Consider the following 12,456-nt stretch of genomic DNA (forward strand, 5'->3'; position numbering starts at 1 on the left):
TTCGACACCGCCCACTGTTAGACATTCTGTGGTATAAATACACAAATCTCCACTAAAAAAACTATAGGCTGACCAATTTGGTTTCATTAAACCCTCGATTAAAAAAAATGATGTTCTTGAATGTGGTTGTATTGGTTGTTACTTATTAAATATGAATAATAAGTAGGAGCATACAATACAATTGCCATTGCTATATTTTAACTATATCAATGACTATAAACTGATTACACAAGGAAAAGGATCGGTATGTGTATGGAATCAATAAGAATCCATATACATACAGTAGATAGGTGGATATTTAGAGGTTGAACAGAAAGAGGTTTAACAGAGGATATGGTAACGCCATCTACTGACGGGGTATTGTATTTCCAATACATGTGCCCATACATTTGTAATGACAGCTCATTCAATTAAAGGATTGAATCACTTCTCGATTCTGATATTGCAAACTGTTCTTGGAATAACAAGAGCTAAACATAAGGTTTGTTTCAGGGAACACAACTATACCGTTTTTAATGTGTGCATACATATTCAGATCTTCACTTTGCTAAAGAGACTCAGAACACCTTAATTGCTTGTGGCAGTACTGTAACGAGAATGAGCATGCGTCAATAAGCCTCTTATCCTAATGCACTTGCTGCTGAGCAAACACCCATATTGTACAGAGACTGAATAAGGAACATGCACCAACTATGTCAAGAGGAGGAAAATTGGAGACAGTTGTTATGCAATGGAGAATATGTAGATTAAGTCTTCTTTTATTGCTTTCAGACTTGACCTAATACATAGAAATAGAGTCAGAATGATGTGTGGGGACGTGGTCGGTGTCTGGGAAGTGGCACTAAGTGATGGTGTTTACAGGATTGAGTTTGCTCATGGCACAACGACAGGAAAGCGGGTCGTTATTATTAATGGACAGGTAGGCCCTGATGTGCATCTCTTCAGTAACATGTCACTCACGTGTTGTACACATTGCAAATAATCATGAGAACAGACTTTCTGTTTTGCTCTTTCAACAGGAGGTTGTGAAAAAAGATTGGATGTTCAAGCTTGTCGGAAAGGAAACCTTCACTGTTGGAAGCTTCGACACCAGAGCAACTATACACATTGAGGCTCTTACTGGATTTTCCTATGAGTACTCCTTGGAGATTGATGGCAAAAGTTTAGAGAAGTTCATAGACGACAGATCCAAAATCACCAAGACGTGGGTACTGCAGGTGGATGGTACTGACTGCAGGGTTGTGCTCGGTAAGCCTCAACAAACCTGGACTATTATAGTCCAACTGCCTCGCATTCCCATAAAGAGGATATGCCTTCACAACTTCACAAGATCTTTATTTATTAAGTGTCCAATGTCAAAGACACGTTCTCCATGCTTGGAAAATCTACATACATCTCATAGGATTTACATACAGGTTACCTAACCTGTTTGTACTGGTAACCTGTCATATGCGCTAACATTGTGTTTTTTCTTACTTTTACTTCCCTATATGTAAGGTTTATAGATACATCCCATATCTTAAGTTAAATTGTGTTTCAGGTAGAAATAACAAGATTTGTATTTGTCAAATACATTTACACTGGTGTTGATTAATGCATCCTAATAGAACCACCGTAATCAAGTCCCAGTTTTCCCTGCATCCCAGAGTGTGGACAGGGGCTGGATTGGTCTACACTTGATTTGTGTTAAAGTAGCAGAAGGTCAGAGTGTGGGGGTGTAAAAGCACACAATACAGACAGATAAGTGGATAATTAACTAAAACATAGGAACACATTCTGTGCTGAAGTGGCCTGCCGTGTGCAGTGGAACAGGTTAGTGCTGTACTTAGACCGGGCCGGGTCATATAATCCTCTCCAGTCATAAAAATGCTAGCTATGTCTAATGCACTGCTGTTTCTGTCCCAAAATAAGGCCAACATCTATTGTAGTCTATTAATTTGATTTTTCTCTTCGAACAGAAAAGGATACAATGGATATATGGTGCAATGGGCAGAAGATGGAAACCATGGTAAGACAGAAGACAGATTATGCTCATTAGAGTTCAAGCAGCTTTGGTGTGTGAAAAATCCACAGCCGGCATCTTCACCACAGGCCATTAACAGAAATCAGATTTATAAGTATGTTCATTCCAACTGCATATTGAAATGTGTTCTTTCTCATTTGACATTTCCAGGGAGAGTTTGTGGATGATGGCACAGAGACACACTTCATGATAGGAGAGCATGAATGCTTCATTAAAGCTATTAGCAGTGGGAAGAAACGAGGAGGCATAGTTCACCATTTAATAGTCGATGGGGAAAAGGTTTCTGCATACACATAGCTGATAAGGAGAAGCTTAATGGACATGTTAACGTTGTTATCTTTGTGAGGAAGGATATACTTACAAGTACATTGAAAGAAATTTCCATAATGGAGAGGAATATTGAAATATGAAAGAAATATAAATTCAGGCTACACATTTCACCAGTATAACGTGATTGCAGTATTTCACTTGTATAGTTGAACTGATATATTTCTCTAATACAAGAGTATGAATAATATCATATAAGACGGAGGGCGTGCTTTAAAAAAATAATAATATAGAAATGCCAATAAACCAATAAAAAGGATTACTCTGCAATTGAGTTCACTGTATGTCGACATTTATTGCGCATGCCCTACGCAATGACTACCTTCATGAGTTCAAAACCAATGGACGATTTCCAACAGGAAACGTTTGGGAATGACATACAGACGGGATGGATCTCTGCACAGGAGAAAGGGAAAATGCCTCTGTGCCTAAGGATAAGCGAACGCAATTTATAAATTAATAATTTGTCTTATCAGTAAAATATTTCGGATTAAATAGACATTTTAGTCCGTAAGTAACTGTAGGGATTGAGCGAATTGTGGACTGTGTGGGTCTAGTTTTGCCTAGCTCCTGCACGCGAAACAAAACAACGAACGGGAGTCGGGACTGCGCAGAACGCACATCGAGCAACGATTTGTAACTATTTTCGCTGTTAGCGTGGATGTATGGTCTGCTGGGTTTTTTGCCATTTGTTAATACCGACCTTATGGTTTAACTGTCTTTTAAAAGAACCAATACTGATTATTGGTCTGTTATTTAAAGGCACTGGGACGTGGTCCGATATATTCAGAGTTTTGTCTCTGGCTTGGCAGCCGCTAGCAAATCAGCTAGTAGCAGGAGGGCCTGTCTGGCACCGCGTAAACCTTGCCGGAGTCGTTTGATATGACTATTCATCGCTATTGCTGGCAGAGACGCATAAATGTCAATCTAACTAGCTGGTAATTTTTTTTTTATTTTTTTTTTACATGTTTCCTCCGCAAAGGACGGAGTAAGGATATGGGGAAGCATTGCCCATCCAACAACTACTGTCACTCCTTCAGGATTTCAAGTCTGGAGAGCTCGGGTCGTTTTGTTGAAAACCGTGGGAACGTTAGCTAGCCAACTACAGTGGCTAAATGGACATACATGTTTTTTCTTCAGCTGGTAAAAGAAAATGTTTCCTTTATGTGTTAATGTCACCCCTCAAATCAAATTCGATAAATTATAGTTTCGGCACAAGAGGACTAAAAAGCGGCACTGTGCAATCGTATGCAACCCCTGCTGAACACTTAGCTTGCTACTATTTTGGAAACTGAACCTATAAAGTGACAGCAAACCAGCTGCAACATGAACTACCAGCAGCACCTTGCGAATTCGGCAGCGATTCGGTCCGAAATCCAGAGGTTCGAATCCGTCCACCCGAACATCTATTCCATTTATGAACTGCTGGAGCGCGTGGAGGAGCCCCTTCTACAAAATCAAATTCGGGAACATGTCATCGCCATTGAAGGTAAGCCAACATAAATGTTTGAACAAACTGCATGTTCTTTTTCTGGTAGAGGTCACCCCAAATGGATTTTCCAGTATGATACTGTATCTGTGAGTATGTCAAGCCGAATGTTAATGCATAATGTAGCCTAGTATTTTCTATGGCACAGGTTCATGTTGGTCAGTCAAGCAGTTTATCAATTTGACATTTGAACTACAAGTATCATATAAGACTGACGGTGGCACTTGAATTAAATCCTTAGCCAACTTTGATTTCCATCCAATGATGCACTTGAAACAGGGCTACCTTGCATTATTTTACTGGTTACGTGTAGAATTATTAGTGAGCTGACTAATCTTTCGGTCACGCAGCTTGACAGATGTTGGGCTATGCAATGGCAATCTGACTCGTTTTCTCATAACCCTGTGCTTTCATTTGGCTTGGTAACTGTGTCATATCATGACTCGCGCTGCATCACTGCTGCTCAGTGCTCAGAATGATCAGACATTTGACTATTACTCAAATCACCCTTTGGATAACAAAAATCTGCGAAAGCACACACTGTTGGCATAAGTAGGGTTTTTGTTTCCCTGGCTGCATACCTTCATTTGCAAGGGGGTTGGTGTGTGCAGGGATGGCTTGCCCATACCTAGTTGATCCACTTTCACTGGTCATAACCTCACCAAAGGCAAGAGAGAACACTTTCACTGGCTGAATGTGGGATTGTCAGGTAAGAGCAGATGAATGCCTTCTTCCTGCTCCCAGCTTTTGGACTCCTACCTTCTGGCCACCAAGGTGGTAGTCTGCCTGCTGGGACTTGTAGCTGGACATGTTCTGGCAGAGGAGCCACTTAGATGAGAGGGGCCTGCCTTGTAAACAGGGGTCTGGTCTGGGCCAGGTTTAGCCTGCACCTGGTCCACAGATTTCTGTTTTGCCAATGCCATTCGATTTTATCGTCTGGTTCTTTTTCCAGCTTTAGTGGTGTCTCCACATGCACAAAATCTGATGTGTTATCAAGTTGCCTTTGAATGGTACAGTTTATTTCCGCCTGTGCAATAGTCAACCTGACAGCTCGTTTTTACATTTGAAGATGTTTTTGTGGTAATAGTTGTGAGTCATGACGTCAGCTCAGGCCATAGGCCATATGTTTCACTCGACTGAACCATTCAAACTCTTAAGCTTCTACTTTCATGGCAAATGAGGCCCAATGAGATAGATTATCCAACACGTTCACTCCTATAGAGCAAACAGCATATTTGTATATTGGATTATAGATGAGGTTGGGATTAAGCCTTTCCGTTTTAAAGGCACCTTGTGTGTCATCTCCCGACCTCTCTTCGGACAGATGGCAAATCTGCCCAGGAAACTGATCCGCCCCACCCCTTGCTCCCTAACCTAGGACAACTGTGTCTCTCAGTGGAATGACTGATATTTTGTGAGGGAGGGCTGTGGGTGTGTATGAGAGAGAGCGTGCGTTAGAGAGTGTTAGAAAAATAGAAAATAGATGGAACAGGAGGGAAGGGATGGGACAGGGAGAGACGTGACGGGAGTGACAGATAACGACCGAGAGAGAGAGAGAGAGAGGGGGGGAACCAATAGCATTCCCGGAGTGCCTACCCCGATGGATGTCCCTTTCACAATAAGTGGAGAGATGCTTTTAAACCGTAGTTTTAGCCCTTACGCAACCACCCGCCTGACGTCGTGCCCTGGGGACGTGAAGCCCGTCCGTCTGGAGACATTATCCTGATCTCTCTGCACCCTTTGTTCCTGGCTGATTCAATCCTCCCATCCTGCACCACAAGCTCCCCTACGCGCTGACTGCATCCGATGACGAGCAAACAGCCCCTGTGGTGCGTGTGTGGTGGCCCATGTTTTTACTACGCCACCAGAAAACACGTGAAGGTTCTCGTATCAATTGTTCTTGAGATTAAAAAGTCACCGAGCTTATAGTCCTGTTTAGGTCAATAAGTTAAGAATCAAATGGCTTTTATATACATAATTGTTTTAGAAATAGTATGATTCTGTGTACACAATCCAGAAAGATGTTTTCTGTAGGCCGGCCTTTCTCTCCTTTGGTTGCATTGAAGGCAGCACAATGGATACAATCATAAAGAGGCAAGACCCAGCTAGATGTCTGCATTGTGTGCCCCATCCTGATGTTCACAATTGATTTCTTTGATTGCGGTTCATGTTACACTAACTTTTGTACAGTCTAGTCTAGAGACAGGGTACAGCCCTGTAATCAGTAACATATCCAATATTCAGGGGCTGGCTCAAGCTCTCTCTCTCTCTCTCTCTCTCTCTCTCTCGCTCTCTCGCTCTCTCGCTCTCTCGCTCTCTCGCTCTCTCTCTCATTCTGTGCGTCTGTATGTGTCAAAAGTAGTGTGAAATGAACCAGAGCCTCGCAGAGTACATGGCGGCGGGCCTTCCTGCGTCGTTAATGCGACTAATCGGTTGAACGGGGGCTCAACGGCACATCTCCATCCTACGCCCGCACCCAAACAGGAGGGGAAACAGACCACAAATCCCTATTCTGACCCTCCAGCCAGACAAACCCCATAGGACAGACGGAGAGGAGTGAACACATGGAACAACAAACGGTGAGATTTTGAACGGAAGAACGAGACAAAGATGCAGGGAGGAGGCTGGATGAGCCAGGTCTATAAATCGGGAGATGATGTATGGGCGTGTGTCGGAGGAACCAATGGCTGGCCTGCTCCATGTGATGAACTGCTGCAGCGGCAGCACATGTGGAGCGCGAGCCGCAGCCTGCTGTTCATGGCTGAGCGACGAGGCTCAAGGTTGTTGCGTGCCCCCCCCCCCCCCCCCCCCCCCCCCCCGCCCATCACGTCGCTGTCTCGGACTCTCATTGGACGCTGCTGAGGTAGGGTCACCTATAAGCGACAGGGCTAAATATACCCCCGACCGACACACACGTACGCACGCCCGCCCGGCAACGGCGTTCCGCTGTGCCTTCGTCCTGTGTGTGGCTGCAGAGAGAGATGGAGCCGTCGCTGGGTAAAACAACACCCCTCCCAACCCAACCTGCCTCCGGGGCCCCATTAGGGAGATGCGGTCATCAGCCATCCATGTGTTTGTTAGCTGTGCTCCGCTAAGGATGCGTCACGGCAACACGCATGTACGGAGCATTCACACACGCATGCATGGATTCCGGCCCGGCCCGGTCCTAGTCCACGGATCCTCAAGGGGAAGGTCGAGGCTTATCAGTGATCCCACCACCTCCCACCCCCCACCCCCCCCCACTGGTACAACTAAGATTCCACATTCTTGGCCTCTCTCCCCTGTCAATTCAGTTTTTTGTTGACTGCAGAGATTTTGTAACCCCCCCGCCCTCCCGCCTTCCCCCTTTTCGGTCCAAATTGCATCTAGAGGTTGGCAATTGCCGGAGCTGGCGAGAACAGGCTCGTCTCTATCTCTTTCTATTTGATTAGAAGGCCCTGGAGAGGTGCCACTGTGGGGCTGGCTGAGCGGGGGCAGCAGGGGGGGCCATATGGGGGTCCATATGCTAAAGAGGCTCCGCTGTCTAGACCCAACAGAGGGATTAATGCGAGAGGATGACGATGGGTACAGTTGCATTACTGGGACCACGGTGGGGGTGTTGGGTACAATGCAGATTAGCGGGGGACCCCTGGCTGTCGTCCAGCCCATGACAAGAGGGCGCTTCGCTCAATGGCGCAGGTCTGAATGAAGTACACGAGAGAGACAGGGAACATGGCCGAACGTTGTTCCCCCCCCCCCACCCCCCCCAACATGGACTACAGGTGAAAGGACAGGATAGTCTTTGCCACCCTTGGAGTCAGAGGCCTGTGATGAAAGGGAGAGCAACTCCCAGCTGCCGGGATGAAAGGGCCCTCTTTGGAGGACAGATCTTTGTATGTTTTTGTGTTGAGTGCTCTCTGAGGGGGAAAGGAGGGGGTGTGAAAGAGAGAACATGTGGTCCAATATGGGAGAGAAACAGGCTCTTGTCACAATTCTCCGCTTGGGCAAATTCAAATCAACACTGCACGTATCGTACAGACTGTACCATGTTCACTAGATGCTACTGAGTGTCCATAGGTTTTGCAAGAATCTGTTTTCCAGAGGAAGTAACCGACAGACAATACCACAGAATAAACTTCTCCAGATTTTCTACTGATTGAAACCGCCCAGAGCTATGAATGAGAAGCAGTTGTGTGGCGTCCAGGCCATGCGAACTTCACTCAGAATGTTGCCCGGTTATATGCCAAGCAGCTCTTTCTGCATACTGTTTTAGCATAGTGCTTATGCAGATGTTCCCATTCTGCATTGTGCACAGTGCCTACTAAATACTACAAGGGTGCAGGATGCAGAATCCCCTGCCACAATCGATGGCACAAGAAACACGGACCCAGGACAAGTGCCCTGGCTTTCTCACTGATTATCAAAACATGACGCACTTTTCTCTCCCTCTCACACCCTCTCCCTCATCCTCAAAACAGTTTGCTAATTTAATGGGTCATTGTGCTTGAATGATGCAGGGCTCCAGGCAAGCATTTACTGCTACGTTTGGATATATACGTTTTGGCAGCAGCCACTGTTGCTGTAGAGCACACATTTTGCTTTACATCTTTCAATCATGTCTTTTCCTTGCTGGCACAAGACCATTTTTCAGTTGGAAAACCGGCATGACTGTAAAATAAGTAGAATGGTAAACAGTGTCTTTCAATTTTAAGTGGATTGATTCTAGTAAATTATGCATTTGGAATAATTTGTCCCTTTTCTCAGATTTTCCACGGTAGAACCTTTTAGAAGTTGGTGTGTGAGGTAGCGCAGTCAATCAGTAACATTTCAAGGGCCAATTTCACCGTTCTGTCATTTGGTTATAAAATCTTCCAGGTAAGCAGTAAGACAAGAAGGAAACACCTGACACTTGCTGTGCTCTGCTTGTGAAAGACTGTTTCTGTCAAGAGAACCTTCCGGCTTCTGTCGAGGAAGGTTCCACCTGTCTCTCTTGTTCCTTTGGAAATCCCCCTGGAGGGTTTGGGCTGAGGCATTATCCAGGCCTTTGTTGTGTCTGGCCTAAGATGAGACAGCGGAGAACGAATGTCGACAAAAGACATCCCGCCCTCCCCCATACCTTCTGTGGTTGTTACGGGGACACTTAGTCAACATGTACTATGTCATGTGTTCCACCAATCCACCATGTACATGACGTAAACATCACATTTTTGGGTGGTTGCATGATGTCGTGCATTCATCTGCTCATGAAAGAACCAGATGAATGCACATGTGTATTCAAAATGGCTGTGGGGCTCTCTGTCGAGCTTCGACGCACCAAATAAACAAATATTTTGACATCATGGTGGACTGAACAAATACTCAAAAGAGTTCAGTGCGAAAATAATACTACAACGGAGCAGAGAGCATGAACTGTGAGCAATCAACCCAACTGGTTGGTGGTGTGTCAAAAGGGGGAAGTGACTGATGCAGTTGCATGGAACAAAGGAATGGGCTCACAACAGATATAAAAACAGACAAGCTAAGAAAAGCTCAATGCATTTATTATTCGGTGACCTATCATGATTTGTGCTGTTTGCGTCGGAACAGTAGGGCCCTACATGTGTGCTTATGCAAAGTGTGGCAGGCCCAGCGAGTTGTTTTCCATTCAATCCGATCAGTCAGCCCTCATGCTCCTCGTTGGTGTGTGTGTGTGTCTGAGTGCTGAATCACAGAGGAACAGTTTAGTTCTCTATTGAAGCAGAACACAGAACAAACAGGTAGGGTTACATCACATTCTGGCACCCATGGCAGTGCTAAGGTACCAGGCCTACCCCATAGGAACTAGCCTTGTGTTGAAGAATCAACAGTAGTTCAATAAACGGTCGTATCTCTTGTTGAATCTATCCATTGCCTTCTTCTATTCCTGTATCTACTGCTAGGGTTCTAAGTCAACCTGTAATGTTGCTAAGGTCTTATGAAGACTTAAGGCAAAATGTAGCCCCCGCTCTTGCCTAACGCAGCTGTCAAATACTTCACGCTCCGAGCATTCTATATTTTTCATGCCACTTAAGGTGCATTAGAGTGGATTCTGCTAAAGTTCTGTCCCGGAGTAGTCGTCGCTAGCCGTGGATGTCTCTTTTAGTAGCAGCTCATGAGAGCAGTGCAGCACCTCCCCTCCAAATGGGCTCTTTCATCGGCAATATTCTGCAGCGACGTCATTTAATTCCAAAACCACCATTCGAATCAAGTTTGTCTGTCAGTCAGTCAAGCACATTTATTTATAGAGGTATCATCTAGGTAAATCAATTGCTTAAATGTCCAAGTTTAGTGTTTCCCCTACCATTATATTATTTACACGACGGCATGTAATTTCTGTCTCTACATGGTCCCCCCCCCCACAAAGCTGTAAACCTAGGGGAAACACTGAAGTTGTTTGTGATGCAAGAGGTTACTCATGTCTACTCTCGTCCTATGCATACCTTGGCTCAGCACACTATAGGACTGGATTTCTAGCTAACCAGAGCGAGGCTCTGTAGTGGTCGCTGACTGGAGTGGTTATCACGCCATACTGGACAGTCCTTCTCTGAGACAACACACATCCAGTCAGCGCTGAAGTCCCGAGTTGCAATCGAATATTTGGGTATGAAAAGACAGTTGTGATTAGCGAGCCGTCCTTTACAGTTGGCGTCACACTGGACGCCAGAGCATCAGAGCAGTGGATGAATAAGAGATGGGGGGGGGGGGGGGGGGGGGGGGGAGGGGAGGGGGAGATGGATGAGACCGTATGATCTCTACCCCAGATAAGACTGAGCTGGACTTTGGTGGTTTGAGTCATCTAGAGAAGGCCAACATCGACCCAGCCTTCCACCACAGAGCTGCTGTTGATGTACAGCCCTGCAGTGCGGGGCATTAGCCCAGAGTAAAGGATAGTACACATGCAGCTTGACTCTGGATGTGAACGGGGGGCTACCCCAGCTGTGGAGGCAGCTGCACTGGGGACTCATGGGAAGGTTGGGGGTTGGGGGGGGGCGGTTCCCCCCCCCCCTCCACATCCCTCAGATTCCCCCCCAGGAGGGAAGCTGTTCTGTGGAGCCAGACACGGACCCAACCAAAACAATAGCCACAGGACCCATGGATGAGTAAAAAATAGAACACTGGCTTCCTGCTGAGAGCAATGATACACTCCCCCCCCCCATCCCCCATTCCCCTCCTTGACTCCCACGGGGACACTGATGTCACATCCTGCTCCGCTGACCAATCGGTTGTCAAACCAGCGCAGCCCTCGTGGCTGTTGGCCCCTCCCTGTGCGGTGACCACGGATGACCTTGGGTCTGCCTGGCCAATAGGAGTGCGGCGTGTGCGATGAAGGATGTGGAGTTTTGACTTGTTTGTGTGGATGGTGAGGCCCTTTGATCTGTCACATTTCTGTCGTGTCGAACAGATGCTTCCAACCCCGAAGGCCTCGTCTTGTTCGACGATTAATGATTTATTGGTTCATTAATTAGCCTACTTTTCACCATCACCAGCTATCTTAATTAGGCTATCTCTGTACCCATGTTCTCAGTGCAGGCCTACATTCTTTTATCTGAAGGAACAAAACGAGCCCCCAAACCAGCGTCTCCAAACGCATTAAGATAATTGCCGGCACACGAGACCGTTCTGTCTACTAGAGGATTTTATCACCCTTTTGTGGACCTTGTTGTGCCGCGGTTGTAAACTCTTGTCGGATGGCCGGGCTCATTTTCAAAGTGCTCCAGCCGGGGTCAGTAGGAAGCGCTCTCTCCATCTGGCCTTCAATGGAGAAAAATCAATGTCCCCTGTTTGTTTCTTCCTTTCCCCTCCTGAGGACGCTCTTCTCAGTGTTGGTCACCATCTGGCAGCGGGGGAGCGCTCGCTTAGAGCTCAGTAATGAATGTATGCATCCACACGCCTCCTGGTGCCACTGAGGCTTCCATCCTGCCAGGACGAGCACTCCTCTGCTCCTGGAGCCAACTAGGAGGAGCGCCCTTAGGATCCTTCGCTCGCCCCATACCGCCACGATTGACCCTCGTCGGGAGAGAATTTCCTATGGCTGAATGTGGACGTGACTGTATGGCACTGTTCAACGGGTTTCATCTGTTTTGTGTATTAGATTCCCTACATGCCGGCTCCCAGTGAGATACACATGTCGGTTGGCCTGATGGGATAAATCATGTCATGTTTAAGCCAGGGGATTATGAATCTGCCTCAGCGGTAGGTTAGAGATGCTCACTGGCCAGGCTGAAGCGTTGTGTTTGGCAGCTGGAGACGGAGCCTGGCACACTGCTGTGCTGAGTCTACTAAGCTGTTTAGACCAGGTCCCTCACACGACCACACACATCCACATCCTCTCTACCTTGACTCTCTCTCCCTCTCTCTATTTCTCTCTGTCTCTCGCTCGCTCTCTCGCTCGCTCTCTCTCTCTCTCCCTCTCTATTTCTCTCTGTCTCTGTCTCTCTCTCTCTCTCTCTCTCTCTCTCTCTCTCTCTCTCTCTCTCGTTCTACCCTTGCCTCTATCCTTCTGCCTCTGTCTCGCTACCTCTCGGCCTCTGCCTTTCTGTCGCTCTACCTCTGCCTTTCTCTCTCTGCCTCTACTTCTGCCTCTGTCTCTAACCCTCTGCCTCTCTGCCTAACTCTCTGC

General features: G+C 46.5%; 1 protein-coding gene across 1 annotated transcript; it reads left to right on the forward strand.

The window, feature by feature from the left end:
- The first annotated feature begins 802 nt into the window (after positions 1 to 802).
- On the forward strand, positions 803 to 2,477 carry LOC136966216 (fas apoptotic inhibitory molecule 1-like). The gene is made up of 4 exons (XM_067260672.1): positions 803 to 919; positions 1,020 to 1,248; positions 1,959 to 2,008; positions 2,174 to 2,477. Exons 1-4 carry the CDS (start codon positions 803 to 805, stop codon positions 2,318 to 2,320), a joined length of 543 nt encoding a protein of 180 aa, XP_067116773.1. The 3' UTR covers positions 2,321 to 2,477.
- Positions 2,478 to 12,456: the final 9,979 nt, after the last annotated feature.

Source organism: Osmerus mordax, chromosome 22 (assembly GCF_038355195.1).
Source record: "Osmerus mordax isolate fOsmMor3 chromosome 22, fOsmMor3.pri, whole genome shotgun sequence".
NCBI lineage: Eukaryota > Metazoa > Chordata > Actinopteri > Osmeriformes > Osmeridae > Osmerus > Osmerus mordax.